This window comes from Rhipicephalus sanguineus, chromosome 7 (genome assembly GCF_013339695.2).
Source record: "Rhipicephalus sanguineus isolate Rsan-2018 chromosome 7, BIME_Rsan_1.4, whole genome shotgun sequence".
Taxonomy (NCBI): Eukaryota; Metazoa; Arthropoda; class Arachnida; order Ixodida; family Ixodidae; genus Rhipicephalus; species Rhipicephalus sanguineus.
This window is the reverse complement of record NC_051182.1, coordinates 157,992,716-158,014,768: the sequence shown is the minus strand read 5'-3', so window position 1 is coordinate 158,014,768 and position 22,053 is coordinate 157,992,716. Positions and strand designations below refer to the sequence as shown.

Below are 22,053 nucleotides of genomic sequence, written 5' to 3'. Positions count from 1 at the left end.
CTCACGGTAGTAGCTGTAAGATACGGTACAGCTAAGACGAAGTATCTCATCTACCGGTAACATGTCACAATCGGCTGATTTCCAGATGTTCAGTTATAAAAAAAACCGTTCCGTAGGATGTTCGCTTATAAATCAGTGGCAGTTTACCTGAGCGTTCTAGGTTAGTTATTTCACCATACCTTCTTCGGCAACTCACCATCACTTACGCCAAGCTTTTTACTGCATGTACGGATAATAATATTATTGGGCAGATCAGACGCATAATGGAAAATATAAAGCATTGCGAGCATAGAATTCTTGCGTATCGCGTAGTTTTTAAACTTAAGCATAAAGGTGCTTACTTAGACTACAACCTATGACGTCCTTGCTCATTCGTGTTTCTCCTAAATTGAAGATTACTTATCATGTGACATATAAGCATCGTTATGCACTTTAACATTTCACGCATTTGTACTTGTGCAACTTTGTTGATTTAATCATTCAAAATTAGGACAAGAAATCTTGCATTTTATATGTATGTACTGTTTTACGCTAAGGTAAATTCACTTGAGCACACCTCAGACTATGAAATCGCCAATCATTACTTAGGACCAGATATCTGCGGCGACTGGAAAAGAGTAAAAGTTTCTATTTTGGAGGATAACGTCCAAGGATACGCTCGCGATGGTTAGTTCTTCTCCTGCAGAATATAACGAGGCCAAGTTAACCACAAGTCAACTGAAGTTTACGCGCAACGCATTGAAATCAAATCATGAAGCAAAGTACTGGCTGAAACAATCATCATAGTCGGCAGTCTCAACCGAGATGAAGGAAAATCGACAGCGACAAGGAAAAAAATGTCAATGATAAGTAGGCACGTCCATAACAAATTGCGGCAGCTGTCGTCGTATCAAGCCGCAAAATTTATTCGATTAGTTAAAGATGACTAATCTAAAACACTCTACAGAAATGCATCTTCTACATCCGATAAATTGAAGTACAGTATTTCAATAAATCGGGACATAGCCTATCAACAGCTTCCCGTATATTTTCCAGATATGTTCCATATGTTCATACGGTCCTAACGGTCATACGGAAAGTTTCAATAGGGTAGGGGCAGGTAATATGGAATACTGATCCCTGCTACATTCTAGAGTCCGTATGGCAGCCAAGATACTTTAGACTGTAATCATAGCATATGTTTGAATGAATATGTGTGCGCTGTATGTTACAAAACGATGGCCAGAAAAAACATTTTGTATGCCACATTACATATGTCACTGCATATGTTATTCAGGAGCACGATTATGATAAATGGAGTCGGAGGATCGCAGCCATTTCCGCAGCACATTAGTAATCATGACGATATTACTGTGTCCACATGTATATCTCATATGCTCATTCCATTTGTGAACTGATTATGATGTATGCAGTTTATTTGTGCAAATGCTAGGCCAGATCCTACTGTTATTACGATGAATCAAATACATGCAATTTTATTTCCAGTCCATATACACAATGTATGTGTTGGTGAATATATATACAGTACAGTATACTGCACACCTTCGAGTGCCCTGAAACAAAGTCGTACCATCACAATATAGCAGAAATCGTGGCATTCCAGATCGAGAGACTTAAAAACTAGCTAACCTTATGCACTGATCATGCAGATGTGTGAAAACCAGATAGTCTCAATCAAACGGTAGTATAAAAAGAAAAAAAAGAACGATGCACAAAAGCAAGCAACTATCCGTTATCCTTCATTGTGAATAGATTCATTGTGAATAAGGCTCTCGTATGGAAACCGAAACGATAGTAAATATATTTCCCCTTGGTCGGCACCGATCAATGTTTTCACCAATAGTATCACGTCATTTCGTAAACATTGAAGAAGTAATGTCATCCTTTAGCATAACAGTCTACATTGGCTCTACCTTGTGCTATCATTCACTGCACCGGCATTCCACTCTTGCGCCATTCATGTCACTGCCAACGTGCATCTTACATGCGAAGAGTAGAGACATACGCATCACTCCGCAATAATTTATTTCTCACTTCATCCAAAGAAAATTGATCACGTGTAACAAATTCGCATCTCACACTACAATGTAAGTTTCAGCAATGCAAGGAAATACCAGAACAACACAATTTTATTACACCTTCGTCAACGCAACCAATATTTTCGCTCTCTCAGCTGCTCTCATCAACACCTTTGATTCCATTCTCGCAGCTGGTTTTCTCATTTGCTAGTTTTGTTGTCAATCCCCTTCAAAAAATATCGCATCGCCTTCAGTACAAGATGAATGAATTCGAATGAACGTAATATTCGGTCACCTTTTACGTAGAATCATATGTGACAATGAAAGCAGGTGTTTTATTGACGCTTACTGTGTACAGGTTTGTATATAAACGGGTCTGGCTGGATGCCGGAACATGCAGCACTTGAAGTGCGTAAACTATGGCGAAAATTTTAGGCGTTCGCATATTCTTTGTTCTGGCCGCACTTGTCTTTATTTTAGCAGCGATGCAGAAAGATGGCCGGTTCTCTGCTTATGCAAGACCACGTACTACAACTAGCACTACACGTGCCCCAGTTGTGGGTTTCGGACCTGGTATGCACGTTATTTACACATCTTCTCCGACTTGATGCCTCGCAGATACCGAGCTAGTTTGGTGCAGCAATTACAGAGGAGCTGTGGTCTTTAAAGGTGCGGTCGAAAGCCCCGCATGCTGGCTTATCTTATTTCAAGCAGAACGGCGATTGAAACAAGTACAGAACAGTGAAATGAAGTCCAGGCTTATATGGCGCAGCAAAAAAAGGCAGGAGCGGACACTACGTCATGTCTGGTGTCAAAGTGATTAGAACATGCAGTAGGTTGTAGGTAATGAAAGCATGGTGTGTCTTTGAATCTTGAACTATCCCTTAGTGAATGAGCACAGTGTTTTCAGTATACGTATGCGTTAATTAGGACCTTTCACAAGGCGGCTATGCAAATGAGGAAGTATTTAAACGTAGTTCTTTATTTTCATAATAAAGCAATAGATAGTTCCCTGCATGCATTCTTGTGAAAATGCGCGGCACATTCCTTGTAAATCTACCATCATGCTCATGTTGTATAATCATCTAATCACCACATAAGTGCTCCAGCAGTGCTGCTCACCCCACGAGGAATGTGGAAGGGTACGCAGATATTTTCTGTAAAAATTCGCAATACTTACGACTATGTGGTGAACGTAAATATAGTACGTAGTCACTTGTGCTATAGAAATACTACATCACAACTAATATTTTATTCATTCCTACATTGCTTACTATTGCACAAGCTATAGTGAAGCACAGTATAATAACCTGGGAGCTCAGACTTGAAATCATTTGATTTTTACACTGAAAATCACTTAAAATTAGGTTTAGATAAGTGCGCTCAAGGCATTACCATAAAAAATATCAGAGTAGTGTGTTATTGTAGGCCGCTTTCTTTGCAACCTATTCTTTCGATTACGTAAATACATTAGGTCCCAGCTACTTCTACATTCCTACATACATGATACAACAGAATGCCAACACACAATCCCCTCTTTACCACCCCTAATAAATGTACCCAGCAAACGTTTGTGGTCAGAATGTGCATAAAATCCCCGACACCAATAATTCATCAAGCTTACAAACAGTTTGGGGGCTGGCTCAGCCTCATTTGTGTCACAATTTCTTGGGTTTAAAAGCACAAAATCAGAAATGAAGAAAGTACTCACACACGCACTTGCATTGCGCCTTTTCTCTCTATGTCAGATTTATTTCTGTAAATATATAAAAAATTGAGAAATAAATACCGAGACTGTTGGTATTCGTCGCATTGGCATTTTGAAATTGTGAATGATTATTTGATTCAGTTTACAGGTTGACTAAAAAGCAAAAAAAATGTAAACACGTTACGCTCGTCAATACTGTCTTGTAAGTTTAATTTAACCTAGATAAAGCGACGGAAGTAAGCCTCCCTTTTATAATGATAAAGCTGCTTCCTTGGTGGAGCCAGGTTTCACCACAAATCGCAATATATTTTCCTTCACGTGGGACTGTGCTGGCGCTAGAAATGTTATCATCGAATGCGAACTACATCTTCATTACTAGCAGACCGATAACCAGACCAATATAGATCATGCCAAAATCTGAAGTCATTGTCATGTGCTGCAGAAACTTTGGCGGAAACAATTACACTCAATTTTGCATTTTTGAGTTTCCACATCTCTCAAGACATATCTAACCAGATTTTGCTATTAAGCGTAATTCTTTTTAAATGCAGCTTAACTCCATATTCCTTTTTAATTTCTCTAAAACAGGACGCGTGAATGCCTACGCACGTAAGTAAAAACAGGGGAATTTTGTAACCTACCGTCATATATGACACCACAAATGATGTTCTCTTGTGGTTAGGTGATGTAATTAGCCCGACTGACGTGTCGCTTCACCACGAGTCTGTCTACCCCCGTCAGGTGGTGAACTAAAGTTAACTACAGAGCCTATGTGGTAACAGCGAATAACGGAATAGCCTCTAGTATATCACGAGTGGTTATCTCACCGGCGTTTGGTAGAGTCACTGGAAATAATTTTGCTGCCAGTTACTCCTCACTGACTGACTTCCGCAGTGTTTCTAATGCTGGTATAGATAACAAAACTGGTCAGAGAAGTCATGTATAATTTATTCTTACAGCCAACTCCTAATTAAGACAGTGGCTCAGTATCAGATTTGCAGTATTATCAAATTTCACTGGCGTAGAAATGAAGGGTGCTTGAAGAGACTCATGCCACGAACGACGCAAGAAACTATACGCTGAAGATATGGGCCGCGGTACAGAGAAAGAATGAGCGGGTGATAGACAAGAAGCGGACTGACATTTGTTTCGTGAAACATACTAACAAATTTACTGATTGCCGTACGGGTGTGGTGTATCAGATTCCGTTTAGCTGCGGCCGCTTCTACGTAGGAGAGATGGGCCACTGTGTCAACCAGAGATTAATGGAACGTAAGAGATCGCTAACCGGAGGCGCACAATCTAATCTATCTTTACAATGTCGAGAGTGTAAGTGCACGCCAAAATTCGATGAATGCGCAATTTTGTACCGGTACAGGAATGAAGAAACGCGTTTAACCCATATGTACCCAGTGTCCTACATATAGGACGCTTCTTTCATGCACTCTATCATTGCCATTTTTTTAGCTGATGAGTAGCGCCCCCTACAGCACATCAAGCAAGTCTCATTGAGGCCTGCTTGATGTGCTGTAGGTGGCGCTACTCATCAGCATGTCTAAGTGACACTTTGACATATTGCATCACGTGCACTGCAAGAAAATAGCGAGTAAAAGGGTGTCTTTTTTGTCCCGCAATGATCGTCATCATCTATCTCTGGGGCCTTCCACTCATTATGAGCGCGCATCTGGTCCTTCCAGGTTACGAACGGCATGCATGTTATCAGCGTGACATAACTTGTTGATAGGAGAGTAGTGAGAGCAGGGTTTTCAAGAAATGAAACGCAAGCAAGGAAATAACAAAACGTACAGCCGGGCTAGTTGGCCTTGATTCATTTTGAGTTGACTCGTACAGCGCAAAATTAGAGACGGAAGACGCACACAAGGACAGCACTGCAACTGAGGCTATATTGCATACGATAGAAACGTGAACGAGCACCCGCATGCGCTGTCCGTGTGTGCTTGTTTGTCTTCGTCTTGTATTTTGCGCCGTGCAAATCAATGTAAAATACAAGCAAGCAAGCTGATTACTGCTGTGGAACAAAAAGACACTTTTTACCGGCTCTTTTCTTGAAGTGAGTGAAAGATGTTCGCATCGGTCGTGCCGTGTTCTTTGTCTAATCGACTTATATTTGTGCAACTGCGAGAATATCACTAAAGGACGTACGGATAACATATCAGTAGTATATTGGGCTAGTTGGCATTCCTTAATATTAGCCCAGAAGTCTAACTCCCTCTCGCGTGTGAAGACTGCTCGCAGGTTTCATTGCCGCGATGTGTGCGCGTCGCTTTATGTGAAGGCAGCTTGACGCAGCAGGTAGATCTGCGCTGCTGGAGATATTGAAATATTCGCTTACATGTTCAGAAGAACTTCTTCGGAACGCTCCAGCTCCAGAACAGAATGCTCCGCGAAAAGCAGCATAGTCGTGCTGTGTAACACGCTTAATCCGCGCTGAGATGAATGCTATAGCGTTGCGTGACACTACTACTTCTAGCTCATCGCATTCAGTTAAACAGCGGCAATGTGCTATGAATGAGTGCCGCATTATTGCGCCAGACTGGGGTAGATTTACGGCTCCGAGTCGGCACACGGAAAACACGTAAACAAAGGCCCATCAAATGAGGAATTGGCGAGAAGCAATTAGTTGCAGTGCTGCTGCACTGGTTATGTTGTGGGCAGCTTGTGCTAACGTTTGTAGGCACCTCGACTGTTCAGCACAGCCGGCGCCCACAGGAAACCGACAACGCCGGATCTTGAGCATATATAATGAAAAGGCGTCGCATTACCTTTCCTAAACGCGGCTGAAAGCGCGATGCGGTATTGTTGCATTCACGTTAATCAGGCTTTAGGGTGGATTACACTTTGGGTCAGCTGTTAGCCACATATGTTTACATGTGCTCCTATACTGAGAGAGTCTGATTACGGCTGTTCTGTGACTGAGGTGTATTAGCAATGAATGACTGTCCTTTTTATGACGAGTAGCTGCAGTATTCGCACTACCGAACAGATTTGTTTGACAGCAGTGCCATCACAAGATGGACTTTACTAAGGTACTATGCACACCAAGTCACGTTGCCCTGCACAGTAACGCTGTTCACCACAATATAAATATATTACGCTTTACTATTCCCCACAACGATCATGTTTAATTGTGGGCTCATGCTGTTCTTTTTTAGTTACGTTGCTTCGCCGGAGCAATGATTGCGCAGGCGTCAGGGCCTCAGTCACATGCATACTAGCGCATTTAGTCCTGATCATTTTGGTTTTCTGTAAGCAAACTGAAAAAAATTGTGAATAAAAAGAAATAGCCGTTTATCGACCAGTGTCTATACTGCGTGCAAGAAGCACATGACACGATGACTACATGATATGTACTACGCTACGAGCATCTAGAAAGCAGCACAACGAACGACGCTTGGAAGCGGCCACATGTGTGCAGGGGGCCCACAAGATAGCACGCGTAAAAAAAAAAGCGATCGCCGGGCTGGTACTGCGAGTTTGACAGGCGTGCTATGCACACATACCACACACAGGAACGTAAGCGTCTTTCAGTTAATGCAAGCAAACCTGAAAATTGGCACCTGTTTTTCTAAAGACATGCACACGCACTATTCGCCAATTTTTTTTTTTTGTCTAGCAAGCGCTGCAACTACAAGCAACATGTTATACAACGCATGGTGGGAGGGAGGGACCGCAGCACGAAACGGAAGCAGGTCACTTGCTTTTCTGCGAAGCCGTGCACTTACCAGCCAGCGTTCTGTCTTTTAAGTAATTCGCCACGTCGTGCACGGAGCATGAACGAACAGTGAAGATCAAAGCCCCGTGAAACATCCCACAGGCGATGAAAAATCGTTGGAACATGGGATGCCGCTGGAGCCGATGTTTCGACAAGTGGACAAGCGAGAGGCGCACACTGCAAGCGGGGCGTCAAGCAAAGGCTACTTGCATCTGCGTTGCGGCTACAGTGTCACACTAAATAGCCGAAAATGGAATGAAGTGACTAACAGTGACACTGACCTCCTGATTCATGAGATGGGTAGGATGTCTTCTGTTGCTCAGGGCCACGAGGACGACTTTGACACTTTCGCTATTCGGACGATCTTGACACTTTCGCTAAAACTACTGCCACCACTTCGCTGCGGCTGCTCCCGTTGCCTCCCGCACTAAATTTATATTTTTCTTTACTTTTGGTTTTTCCTGCTGCGCTATACCTGCGGCGTAACGAGATGCGCATGCGCGGTTATCACATGGATTTTGGTCGCGCCACCGCCGCTACGGCAGCACACACTCTCACCCTTCACTCTCTTTTATCGTCATTCTTTCGCCGGACAGTTTTCGTAACGAGCAAAGGCTTTTTTTTTTTGTCGGATTACAGCCCCAATGCTGTAATATTTACGTTGTTCTACGCGTAAATATCACAGTGCTTGTTACAGTTGAGCTGTGTGTACGTACGTTCTCCATAACGACATTGGCGACGTTTTTGGGGTGCCTCTGATTCTTGAGAATTCACGCAAAAAGATGAACTCTGACATAATTGTTGTCTTCAGTTGTTAAGTGCTCGTTATTTTCTTTCCCCATCAACCCTCATCAATAATAAGCGCATGTGTGCTAGTTTCCTTGTATTCGCTTTCATTTTTAGATTAACCCGTGTTTCACTGTCAGACTGTACATATATCTTCTCTTGTTTTCCGACTCTGACATTTTCACTGGGCCAGGGTTAGTACGGAACGCCAGTACTTGCAGTGCAGTCTTCTTTGATTCGTGTCGCTGCCAACGTGGATCTCACGTGGCGGGGAGAGAAGACAAGAAGCGGCACTCCTAATTTGTGTATTCATTTCTCACTCCTTGAAAAGCAAATCGATGGCTCGTAAAAATATTCAGACGTCACACTTCGGCCCAGGCCTTCACTGGAAAATATGTACCGGAGCGCAGTGATCTTTTCTGTACATTTCCGAGTATATGCTTCATTTCGACCATTTAACTGCTCTAAGAAACACAATCTGTTGCATTGTTTCAGGTGCTTCTGTTTTACTTGTTTTTATACCATGTCTCATAAAATGTCACATCGCCTTGAGTGTAACATACATCAAGTGAACACGATAATATGTCGCTTCATACGTTAGTTGTGATCGCGCTTCAGTCTTAGCTGCACAAGTTGGTGATGTGGGTAGCGAGATTGATACGTTGAAATGAAGCTGTTGTATTGTTCATGTGCAGTGTACCCAACTGTGCATATATCGTGTCTTGCAGCTAGCCAGAACATGCAGTGCTACAGGCGCGTAAACTATGGCGAAGGCTTCAGTTTACCGTATTTCTCTGACTCTAACCACGCTTCTCTTTCCTGCTCTCAACGGTGCAACAAGATGGCCCGACATGTGCTAATGCAATGCGACGACGTTTGCGTTCACGTTCTCTTTCTCCTGTTGCTATTGCTAACAGTACTACTCCTGCTCCAGTTATCGGCTTCGGACAAGGTATACACGTCATTCATGCATTTTATCATACACGGTACCTCGTAAATGTTGAGCACGCTTGTTGCCGCAATTGTAGACGAGTGTTGTAGTCCAAAGGTGCGGAAGTATCACGTCTTTTCATGTATGTCTTCAATCACAACGATGCTTCAGTAAGTGGAACGGTCGCGGGATCGAATCCCGGCCGCGGCGGCTGCATTTTCGATGGAGGCGAAAATGTTTGAGGCCCGCGTCATTAAATTACTTCTCAACTTAGTGGAGCAGTGGTGAGTAGTGGGGCTCGCCCCAATTTCTGTGGCACATGCCCGCCAGGAGTTTTCTGTGGACACCGCGGACGTTCAGGCTGCGCTACAGACAGCTTCAATCTAACAAGCGTTTCAATCATTGGTAGCCTTATCAATAACTCGCCATCATCATCATGATTACCATCATTATCAGCCTTACCGCGCCCAGTTCAGGGCAAAGGCATCTCCCATGCTTCACCAATTAACCCTGTCTTGTGCTTGCTGCGGCCCCGTTATCACTGCAAACTTCTTAATCCCATGTGCCCTCATAACTTTCTGCCTCCTCCGCGCACACTTGCCTTCTCTTTGAATCCAGTCTTTCACTCTTAATGACCAGCGGTTATCCTGCCTATCGACAGATAGAGTGAGCCATTCGAGCATTCACCATAGCATGTTCTCTGCTCCACGCTCGAGGTGAATGGCATCGACCCAGAATGAAATGTTTCCAGAAGGGCCTGACCCGCTTTGGCGGAAAAGAACCTCCTATCACGTCATGCCAGCCTGACCGTCTTGTGGGCCATATCTTATCTCAAGTCTGGTCCACGCACGGCCTTTCGAGAGCTGCTTACGCGAAGGAGTGCAAGCAGCGGCAAGGACTGCGAAGATGGTTTCCAGCTGCGGGTAGAAGGAGAGGGCAACAACAGGGCTGTGACACACCGTCAGACTCATGTGATCCACGTAGGAAAGAATACTCGCTCAGGGTACACCATGCAACCGTTGTTTCGTGTGTGACGCGCAGTTCTCTTTATAAAGGTTTGGGTCTGGTTGCCACTTCGAAGCGTTTGGCCTTGCGCTGAGAATGAATACATTTTGGATTACGTTTACCATACTGACGCTAACAGGTACGTATTGTCCATCGATGTTTATTTGAGGCTCACTTTCAAAAATTTCATGCGGTGTTCTAGAGAAGATGAAAGTTTTATGATAAGGTAGATGGAGAGAGAAAGAGAGAGAGATACAATGCGAAAGGCAGGGATGTTAACCGGAAAATAAATATCCAATTTGCTACTCTGCACACAATTGCTGTAAGCGCAGCATTTTGTTAAATTTGCGACAGCTTCTCAACTGCGTGATTTGAAGCTGTAGGAAACGTATACTGACGCCTGCGCAGTGTTTTCGGACGAGCGTGACAGCTAAGTACGGAGAAGTGGAGCAAGATGTGCGATGAAGAGTTGAGGACGTGGCCAAACTTTTAGCCCGATCCCAATATTCTGATCATGAACTTTCAGTGACGAAAAAAAGAAAAGAAAAAGAATGAAATCTATCACAGAGTGCCTCCGAGATACAGCGAAGACCTTCAAAACAGCGAGCAACATGGTACTTCATTTGCCATTGGCAACCAGCATGATATCGTTCGGAGAAATTTGTTACTTGCAGAGAGGCACGCTTAAACTGTCTCAGTGTATGGCACACGTTCGCTTAATAGATGCTTTTCATTTTCGAAGAAAAGCTGCTTCTACTGCAGGCAAGCAGTGTGTCGTATTTTAAAAAAGTGAAATGCGTAGTTCACTAGGGCAAACGTTACGGTTTGCCAATAATACGACGTTTTTTTTTCTATTTGGAAGCCCGAGCTCCTAATTTTCAAAAAGGCTGCAACAAGCACATGCTACGTTTTATTCGCATTAGTCTATCTAGCAGCAAGCGATGACAGTCTTAATACAGAATTACTTGCATTGAGAATTTAAGGTGAAGGAACGTTTACCATCTGATAAAAACATTTTCTTACGATATCACTATCGTGCTGAGTTTTCAACAACTTTAGGTGGATGAAAAAGCGTTAGAAATTTCGTTGTTATAACTGCTAATACCTGAACTGTTTAGATAAAAGGCCAGCATGGTAACGACGACACATGAGCCGATAAACTGTCTGTCACAACAGGTGAAATCACATAAGACATTCGTGAAAGCATTGAATGCGGTGCGAGGAGATGTATTTTTGAGAATTACCTCAGCCCCGATCTCCAGGGCATGACAGTTGGAAAAGAATAAAATAGAACAAAACATAGTTTATTCGATGAATAAAATATTTTCTCAGCTATCATGCGTTTTTTCTGAAGGGAATAGGGTTCATGAAATTATTTTGAGTCGCCAACTATGAAAACCAACTTATTTTCAAGTTATCAAGTGCTTTTTGTCCATGAATCATAGTCTGATAAGAAAAATTACATTGTAGATGCTTCTGTAATTCAAAGTAGTTTGACTGGCTCTTAAACGTATCTATATATCTATAAAATGCATCGCGGAGAGATCAGCGCGCAAAGCTAAACAGTTTTTGGAGCAGCTTCATATGTTCGTTCTCATTTTTGTCAGACCTCAAATTGATTTGGTTTAAAGCTTATTGTTAAAATAAATACTTTTACGTTACTTGAGCCACATTTAATTTTTCTCCTCTTTCTAAGAAAACAGTGGCATGAAACTTGCAATATTGTTTCATATCGACAGGTATCCTCTGCTCTGACAGTGAACAGAGCATGACAGAAGTGGACAGCGAAGGCAGCACCACAACAATCCCCGTGGAGTCCTATAGATTAGGTAAGTGTACCTCATTAAAAAAAACTGCGCTAAAGTTACTGGGACAAAGGAAGTTAGGGAAGACACGTTACGAGGTAGACACAACAAGGTCGCGTCTACTTCGTAACCTGTGTCCTCCCTAACGTTTGTCCCTGTAACTGTAGCGTAGTCCTTTAATCATGCAAATCTAACTAGCCCAATACTTCACTTTGCTGAAGGTAAGTATACGATTGTATTTGTGAAGAAACTGCCATTTCAGTGGCAGAAAGTCAGCTAGTTGGTAAGCATTAATCGCGAAACAGGGTGGGCGTGCAAACATGGACACTGAAGCAGAGAACAAGACGACACAAAAAAAAAATGTCATGTCTAAGTAGTCATCTTTCGAGTGCTCCGCACGTGTGCTCGCTTGACAGGTTGCGCTCCATATCTGAGCATGCGCGGATGACTTTTGTGTCTACTCTGCTTTTCGCCACTGGGCGCACTGGCAGTTGATTGTCGGCGTTTCTGTTGTCTCTTTCTTTTCTCCTGCGCCCGTCTTGCACGCCCAGGCTATTTTGTGATGAAATTTCAAATTATTTATTTTTATTTGTTTTGACCAAATAGAATAGAAGGTCGGCATATAATTGCACATTCGAAGGTCCCGAAGTAACAACTTTGGGGGGACCTTCAAAGAATGAAAAGGGGAGTTTAGAAGAATCAGGTTCAACTTGACCTGTTGTGCTTAGTCATTGATGAAGTGCTTCAACTTGACAGTTTCCGATGCCTGTTCAACGGCTTACATGAAAGTACACTGCCTGTCAAATGTTTTTACGGCGAAAGCCATCAATGCCTCATCAGACGCGAATATTCGCCGTCGGCGTCAGCGCGAGGGCTGCAAAAAGTCATCATGACTCGATGACGTCATCACGACGCCAGAGGTCACCGAAATTAGTGACGTCATCACGGTGTCACTATGGCGCCACACGATGACGTCATCACATGACATGATCGCTTGGTCAAAAGGAGGCCGATCACGGAGAAAGTGCAAAAACAGATAAGGTGCAGAAAGAACGCTTTCGGAAGAAGGCGGGGGGGGGGGGGGTGAGGGAGGATCAATACAGCGAATGAGAAAAAAAGTTCAAGATGTCTTCGCATTCTAGTCGAGCGGGGCGACTGCATAAGGGACCTTCTTGAGTTTTTTTTTTTTTCTGAGATATACTAAGAATTTTAGGGAAAGCTGTTGGCGCCTTTTTGAAGCAATCTGCCACACGTTGGAATTGTCAGTGCATATTCACTTTATGCTTTCTGTAGTCACTTGTTCATATTTCGCATTTACATTATTCGTTCAACTTTCTTGCAGTGGGCCGCGCTGGCTGCCCTTCGTTTCGCGCTTGTCGCAGCCGCTGCTATCGCCGAGGGCCCTACTCAAGTGGTAGGTGCATCGGTGTGCGCAAACTCACCTGCATGTGCACTTCGAGTGTTCGAAGAAACAGCGGTTGATATTCTTCAGCGTTGCAAATATAGCTCCTCCAGAAGCGGCTCTTTGCATGACATTAAAGTTGGAGTCATGACAAAAAAGATGCCGGAACAATTTTACTGCGCAACTCGGAAGTTTTGATGGCCAGCTGAATTGAAACGAACATCAAGGATAATCCTGCAGATATGAAACCACTGCCAAGTGGTTCGCAACGATCTTCGCTACTAATCCTACGATTAAAAAAAAATTCGATATGGTCATGACGTGACTACGCAAGAATCAGGACACTGAAAAACGTTTGTTACGCACTGGTTCGCTACAAACTGTCGACCAACAATGAAAGAGGTGTAAAAAAGGATCTGTAAATTCCGGAACTGAACTGCAGGACGTATCCTTTCACAGGAACCTACCTACAAATGCGAAACCACTCGGCGTTGGTACCCGGCAAGCGATCATTGCTCTGGAAATATTTCTGTTTACACTTGCTGCGCTGTCGATAACGCGACGAGGCTCTTTTTGTATACTGATTAACAGTGACACGAATTATCAGCGGCATACACCAAAAAGAAACGCTTGCAGTCCGGCTATGACGAAGGACGCATGAGAACGTTTATATTTCACCATCGGCGCAATATACACTTGTTCGCTAGCTGCAGTTAATTAAACGTATGTGCTTACCTACGTGAATATGTAGATGTTTTTTGTGACTGTATCGAGGCTACCGCGCAGTACGTAGGCATGAAATAGTTTCTTGTGCATTTCCCTCGCCTGTGACAGCGTTTTCTAAGTTTTTGCAGCATTAGAAGTAAGCCAGTATTATATGTGTGTTTACATGTAAGTGGAATGTCACAAATCACGTTTTTCGCAATCGACCTTTAGAAACATTTGAACAAACAATTCACAAGTATTTGTACTAAATTTATAACCATTTGCACCTCATTTGTATTTTTGCAATGGTGAATGCGCTGAGAAATTACAATGTATTTTGTCCTCTCAATTTCGATCGACTACGATATTGATGGATTCACGAAAAATGCGTTTTGAGTACGTACACGAATAGGCTGTATATAAGGACACCCCATGATCATGTCAAGAACGTTCACTGTTTGTGCGAACTATTCTTTGAATGTGCAGTCGTGTTGTGCATCATATACATTTGTATTTGTGTTTGACGAAGACAGTAAAACAGTTTTTTCCTTCATTACGAAGACTCAATTTCCTTATTTCCTGATGGGAGCCCATGACATTTATTCGAGAATACAGGAAGTGCCCAAAGCAACAATAAAGTCTTTTCTTCCATAATCTACGTCAGAGTGTCCTTTATTTTTAGTTTTCAAGGCATGTAAGACCTAAAACACGATAATGGCTGTATGAACATTACGAGAGCCTGCTTCGGTCAATCACCACAAAATGTGGTTGTTGAAATTTACTTGATGGCAGTGTGAAATGTCGGCGCTAACAGAAATAATTAGTGAATACAGTTAATGGCTTATTTCCTCCTGTACATATTTTCCTGCTGGCAGGAAACGTAAGTTAACGCAGCTTACGTTACGTGTACAGTGTCGAAATTCTAATGCCTTAATTTCGTCTTACAATATTTGCATAATTAAATGAGTACAATATGGCATTTTTGCAATCCATAAAGTGCCCCTGAACAACATCTAAAAATACAAACAATGAGCTCGTCATTCTGTCCTGGCGCTTCCCGTCTTTACGGCACAATTCGTGACACCAGCAGTCTGTTTATGTGACGGCTTGAGGAAATAAGCTATCGATTGATCCGTACACGGAGCGAAATCGGTTGCGAATTGTTTTCTCCCTGCTGCGCCACTGAGACCCATGCCCGCTCTGCCGTGTTTCGCATAACCATCGTGGGCGATCGGCTGATTTCGCTTCGTTTCGTGCGTTTTCGACTGCTCTAGCAGAGATAACAGCGCGTAGCCAAAAAAAATGCAAAATCCTGATAAGCTCTACGCTAAGTGCCGACGTTGTCCACATGTGTTATGAGGAAATAAGTGGCGAGGAGAAGATAGCACCTGTAGGAAGGACAGTGAAGGCGAGGAAGAAACCACTCTATCGACTTCGATTTCGGAGGGATTTAGGAGCCTTTTAAGACATTTTTCGGCATTGAAATCGCATATGTATTTAAATATCTGCGCCTCTTACTAGTAACGAGTACAGATCACAATGTGTAGGCGCTGTGAATGAGCAGAACGACTTCAAAGGTACGACACAACAATACATTTTAATACATATTACGCGACATTGCCTGCCTGCGGACGATGCGACGCGTGTGCCACGGAAATGAGAAACTTCAATTGACGACCCCCTTCGGGCCTCTCCTGCGTCTTCTTCTCGAGTATTGTCCTCCACACATTTTTAAATGCTTCCTTCTCGGCGTCAGGGACCACTTCCTCCGACCCGAAGATGGCGAAGAAGAAATCTGCAAGTGAAAACGTGCGAACAACATTCACTAAGCGAACGCCCAATTACATACCGTTCCCTTCGGTATCACGTGCTGTTGCGTAAAGAACTAGGAAAGCTACAAAGGAGCTTATTACAGCTAAAATATTTATATGTAATCAGACGAAAGAGGGGTGGCGGGGGGGAGGGGTAGTTTGACGGCTTGTTTTCTTGTTAGGCACATCCTGATAAAAAAACATAAAGTGAAGCTGTGGAAGTCATAGGGGACATGATTTGCATGTTTTAACTGTAGTACAGCAGTTATTACATAAATGGAAAGGAATTAAAGTGGTTAGCTGGGGGAAAACAGGGCAATAAAGGACGAGGACGTAGGAACACAGTAGACTGGACATCCTCGTCCATTATTGCGCTGTTTTTTTTTTCCAGCTAACCATGTACCAACTCGCCCAAATCAAAGTACTGCTCGATTAAAGTGGATTATTGGATGTGGGCCGAAAAGACAAGGACGAAAGCAAGAAAGACACAGAATACTTGCCGCAGGTAGGGACCGAACCTACAACCTTCGGATAACGGCTAACACTTCTAGAACTGCACAAGCATAAATACCCAATAAAGTGGATGGGAAAGTGGCCACGGCTGTAGATCAATTGGTAGAGCATCGGACGCGTAATACGAAGTTTGTAGCTTCGGTTCCTACCTACGGCAGGTTGAATTTTCATCCACACTAATTCCTTGCCATTTATGGCATAATTGCTATAATACAGTTCAAACATACAAGTAATGCCTTATATATGTGCATTTAAACCTAGGAGTGTTAGTCAGCGCCGACCGCAGCCATGGCGGCGAGTGTGCAACACTCTTTTTCTGCCGTTTGGCGTCACGTAGCACGTGATCTTTTGGCTACATAGTTGTACAAGCTCTGCGTTACACAAGCGTGGCTACATAGTTACACAAGCACTAACATTTCACTTAGCACGTATCGACATATCGCCGATATATTAGGTATCAACTGGGCGCCACTATTCAATCTGTTTATCATGATGGAGTTGCGGTCGACGAACCCTCGTATGGGACTTTTAATTTAAATGTGAACATATTCGACAGAGATCTGTCTGGCTGGGTGAAAATTCATACGAAAGATAATAAACTTTTTAAAGTTTTTAAAGTTTAACTTTAGCAACTTTGGACTATAAGTGGCTGGAGAGTTTAATATTTTTCGTATGACTTTTAATTTGCACCATAATGGGGATCTTAGTTGTCACTTCCAAGCTTTATCAGGCGCACTCTGGCACCAGTACTGCAATATTTCTGGCTACACAACTGGAACTAAGGAAGTATGTGTCACAATTTCTACTTTTATTAGTGAACTGCCAAACATACCTTCCAAAATGAGGAAATATTTGAATAGTGAAGCCTGCTGTCATAAGTAATGCTGGCCGCGTAGTAAGCCTGTAGGCGACGGTAGCAATGTTTTCAAGTACTCGAAGAAAAATCATGCGCACACTTACGTATAATGGTGTCGATGTCGGGAAATGTCCACTCGTTTTCGTAAATCTCGCACCTGACGCAATGCAAACCGGCCTGTGTGACCAACTTGCTGGTTTCTTCTTCAATTTTGACGGACTGGCGTAACACAGTTGAAGCGGAAGTGGGGTGAGAATATATCCTTTGGATCCTGGAAAATCAAACCTGGAATTAATCCTTCAGGTCCTGGAAACGAATGACATGTGAGATGCTTGATTTTGATGAAGTAAAATCTATCTATATATTTATTTGTATGGAGCGAAACGAGATCAGCGCGAGGTCTAGCCTACGTATTCTGTTGCATTCATACTAAACATTATTATGCAGCTGATCATATTTGTCACTGCAAGTTGATAAACCAGCGACTCATCTGTCCGATACCTGCTGACGCTCGCCTAATCCTCGGTACAGACTACACATTTCGACATCGCCAACTAAGTGACACATCTAGAATTTTTTTGTCTGTTCTCTCCGCTGACATTTATAACTTACAATGCGTAAATCTGTGCATTAGGGTGCGAATGTTCAAGCTCTGGACAAGGGGTTTCGCAGTCAACGTCATGCCAGACAGGCATGATGTTGACTTTCTGGTCTAGGTCTTCTGTTTGCTCCAGACTTTTGGATGATATTAGGTCGACTGTAAAAAGATGCGATCAATTAGCTTTTTTCCTATGCACCCGCAGCGGTGGTCTAGTGGTTATGGCGCTCGACTGCTGACCCGAAGGTCGTGGGATCGAATCCCGGCCGCAGCGGCCGCATTTCTCATAGAGGCGAAAATGCTTCAGGGCCGTGTAGTAAAATTTATGTACACGTTAAAGAACCCCAGGCGGCCGAAATTTCGGGAGCCCTCCACTGCGGCGTCTCTCATAATCAAATCGTGGTTTTGGGACGGTAAACCCGAACAATTATTATTTTTATAAAATATATCCTTACTGATTGTAATGCAAACATTCTGTACATTTTACATTAGCTAGTGGGGCTTTATCGCGACATACAAAAAAAATAATTCAATGCTAACATTTACTTGCAACTCCTGATGACATGGAATAAATTAACGCACGCTACGCCATCTATTTCGTGCATTGCGTTTTTTGAATGGGAAGTTGTGTGAAGAAATGTGTATGTGTGTGGGCTCTTTTCTCAATAAATTTAAGTTAAAGATAAGTAGTTCAACTGGTAGTTCCTCATCTTACTTTTGTCCTTGAGTACATAATGAAGGCAACACGCAATGCGCCTTTTGTGTCTTCTTCTGGTTTGCTTGACAGGTAAATGCAATTCATTGCAAATAGTGCAAAGACGGGGCACGGCCGAGAAGAGACGAGACAAACGCTGTCACTACGTTATTCACAAGGAAAATTTTCCCAATTTTTTGGGTTATAATTCTCATAATACTACATTGTAACATTAGCCCTCCACTACGGCGTCTCTCATAATCATATCTTGGTTTTGGGACGTAAAACCCCATATATTATTACATTGTAACATTGGAAAGTAACCATGGAACATTGGATAGTAACGCCAGTATTTGCGCTCTCGTAATCTGTCATTTTGATGCTTTGAGGTGCAAGAAAACCACGAAATACACTCAATTAAACTTCTAAAGCAGACAGAATCCGTACATTGCCTAACATTCTAGACAAACTCGTTACATTCATGCTGGTTTTTACCGCTCTGACCCCTGATCATCATTTACAGGCATATTGCAGACCGATCTTTACAACACCCATTTTGTTCGTCTCTATGCAACTGTCCAGAACAATGTCACTGTGACCCTCAATGTTTATAAAATAATAACAATAACAACAACAATATTAATAATAAAATTATAACATTATTAAAAATTATTGTTTTTATTATTATTTTTACTATTATTATTGGTTGTCGTTGTTGTTGAAAGAAGCTAGTTCAGTAAGCAACCTGGAAATAAACCTCTTATGAGCTGTAAAAAAAGGTGTGCCAAAATTAACATAAAGTGTTAATGAGAGTGTGCCGCATTATTTCAATATTCATTGTTATGTGCTTACGAGGAAAGAAATCGGGGGGGGGGGGGGGGATCGATAAGGCTCGAGAGAAACATTTTATGAAATTTTACCTCGCTGGAAACGGCAGTAATTTTAAATAAATATAAACTGGGTGAGACAAGAACATTACATCAGTCTATAGTGGTTAAGGTGCTAGACTACTGACCCGAAGGTCGAGGGATCAAATCTCAGCCGCGGCGGCCACATTTCAATGGAGTTGACGTGGTAGAGGCCCTTGTACTTATATTTAGGTGCTCGGAAAACCACCCCAGGCAGTCAAAATTTCCGGAGCCGTCCACTACAACGTCTCTCATAGTCATATCGTGGTTTTGAAACATAAAACCCCCAAAATTATTATGATTAGGAAAAGGCGCGCCCACATTGATGTAAACCGGCAGTTAGACTATGTCAGATTATTTGTGTATCTAGTACCTAATATATGAATACGCGAGAACAACTCGATACAATTCAAGATACAAATTCCGTGAAAGCACGTTTCGCCAAACTAAACGTTTTTAAAGCTATATAAACTACGTGAGTTAAGAGGAGTGCGTCCTTCGGAACTCACCGGCACGTACGACTTCCACTTCTGCGTTTCGTGCACCTGAAGCCAAACGTCCGTGAGTTGGGTGCTCACGCAAGATACCACGACGCACTCGCCGTCTTCGGCCAACAGCCGGCGCACGTTCCTATACGCTGCAGGCTGGTCTTTCACGAAGTGGAAGCACATGAACGAGTACACACGCTCGAACTTCCCGTACTTGTCAATAAAGCACGTGACGTCATCATCCTTCTCAATGTCCAGCACGTCGTAGAAGATCTCGGGATGCCACGTGCGCTCGCGGGCGTACTCGATTATCCTGGGACAACTGTCAACTGCCACGAGCCTTCGACAAGGACGCGAGAAAGGCAGCAGGTGGTTGCGCGTGAAGTTACCCAGGCCGCAGCCGACGTCCAGGTGTTGGTGGTGCCTCTTGGAGGCCTTGCAGAAGCTGATCCTTCTCCAGGCGTTGAGGTCTTCCTGACACGGATACGACTCGACGCTCACGTACGTGTTAAGGTCCACGCTCATGTTCGGGGGCCTCGCAGTGGGGTAGCTGAACGAAGACTTCATGACTTGAACTACGATCGCGAGATATTCTAAATCTATAAGCCACAAGAACCTAAGGATACGAAGTTATCTGTTTTAAAGCGTTTACAATGCAGATACACTGCAAGTACAGCACGGAGTCTCCGGTGGCTACATGGGACAGAGGCTTTAGGACGTATCATTGTCGCGAGGCACTGTCGGGCAGCGTCAACAAAGATAAAGTCGCTGCACCGAGAGAACCAGAGATAAAGGAAATCAGCGTCAAGTGAGCCGTGGCACAATGCTGTCGAATACGACTGTGCAAGCAAGAATCGTCGATTATCAGCCGGCAAGAGGCTGCCTTCCAGAAGCACTCGAGTGCTGTATTCCAAAAAAAAAATGCCCAGTGGTTTTAAAATGGAAACCTCGAATCATGAGTCGAAGAAAGCTTTCGCACTTGTTGCGTTGCCAAGGCGATACTACAAGTCAAGCTTTGTATACAAGAAGCACACAGTGTAAGTCAGGATGGTAAGTTGGACGAGTTTGTTGAAGTTCATTTCGTTGAAAGAGCGCGCTGCTGGAGGAGGGACACGTCCTGTGCACCACTCTTCTTGTCCCTCGTCTAGTAAAACACTGTTTCAACGAAATGAGCACAGTGTACTGTTGAAGTCTACCCTGATAAGAATGCTGTCAACGTATATTTTGACAAGGCCAGGCGGCCACTACCAGACAGCAATAACAGAGGACCTAACTGCACTACAATAGAATAGAATAGAATACAACAGAATACATGTTTTTTTCATGAGCAATACAGTTCATGAGAAAAGAGAAAAAAAAAAAGCTGCTTTTATGCAGCTTGACAAGGCTCTCACCCCCTGTCTCCGGGGCGTAGCCAAGGGGGGGGGGGGGGGGTTCAAACCTTCCCAAAAGTTTGAATTTTGCCTGCGTATGTATACACGCACACATACATACTCACGCACGAACATACATAAAGTGTGGTCGAACCCCCCCCCCCCAAAAAAAAAAAAAAAAAAAAATTCTGGCTACGCACCAGCCCTGCCCTGTATCTTGGACATAGGTCAGCATTTTGCGACAAACTTACTATCCTTGTAATGCATCGATATAGTAGATACAAATGATACATACAAAATGATTCAAACAGTACAGGTGCACAGTATGATAATCCCGAAAAGTGCCAACTTCATTTAATACACCAGGTATTCATAATGTATACGCACTTCAATGTGCATAAATACACCTATATGCATGTACGTCGCACGCATTAATATACTTAAGTATGCACTAACGATTCCACGAGACTGCCAAAATCACTAGTGCAACGGCTACTGTTATATTGATAAAATTCAACAAAAATATAGCATGCATGTGGTCGGAGAGAAAGGTCGAGCAATCTGCGCGTGCGACCACCAGTGTCTTTGAATTCATGAATATTTAAAAATATACGAATGAAGTAAGTTCCCGATGAGGATTCTAAAGAAAGCTGCCAAAGCACGAGCGCATACAATGTAACATCGCTTTATGTCCAAGCTCGGGAGGCTTACAGGTGCAT

General features: G+C 43.1%; 1 protein-coding gene and 1 long non-coding RNA gene across 2 annotated transcripts; one reads left to right on the top strand and one right to left on the bottom strand.

Moving 5' to 3' along the window:
* The first annotated feature begins 10,062 nt into the window (after nt 1–10,062).
* Nucleotides 10,063–14,726, top strand: LOC119400356 (uncharacterized). The gene is made up of 3 exons (XR_005185081.2): nt 10,063–10,320; nt 11,921–12,010; nt 13,329–14,726. It is a non-coding gene; the product is annotated as an uncharacterized LOC119400356 (long non-coding RNA).
* Nucleotides 14,727–15,704: 978 nt separating this feature from the next.
* Nucleotides 15,705–20,704, bottom strand: LOC119400994 (juvenile hormone acid O-methyltransferase). Its single transcript, XM_037667852.2, has 3 exons — nt 19,983–20,704; nt 17,378–17,544; nt 15,705–15,888 (listed from the first exon to the last, which is right to left on the bottom strand). Exons 1-2 carry the CDS (start codon nt 20,526–20,528, stop codon nt 17,479–17,481), a joined length of 612 nt encoding a protein of 203 aa, XP_037523780.1. The 5' UTR covers nt 20,529–20,704; the 3' UTR covers nt 15,705–15,888; nt 17,378–17,478.
* Between the last annotated feature and the right edge of the window lie 1,349 nt (nt 20,705–22,053).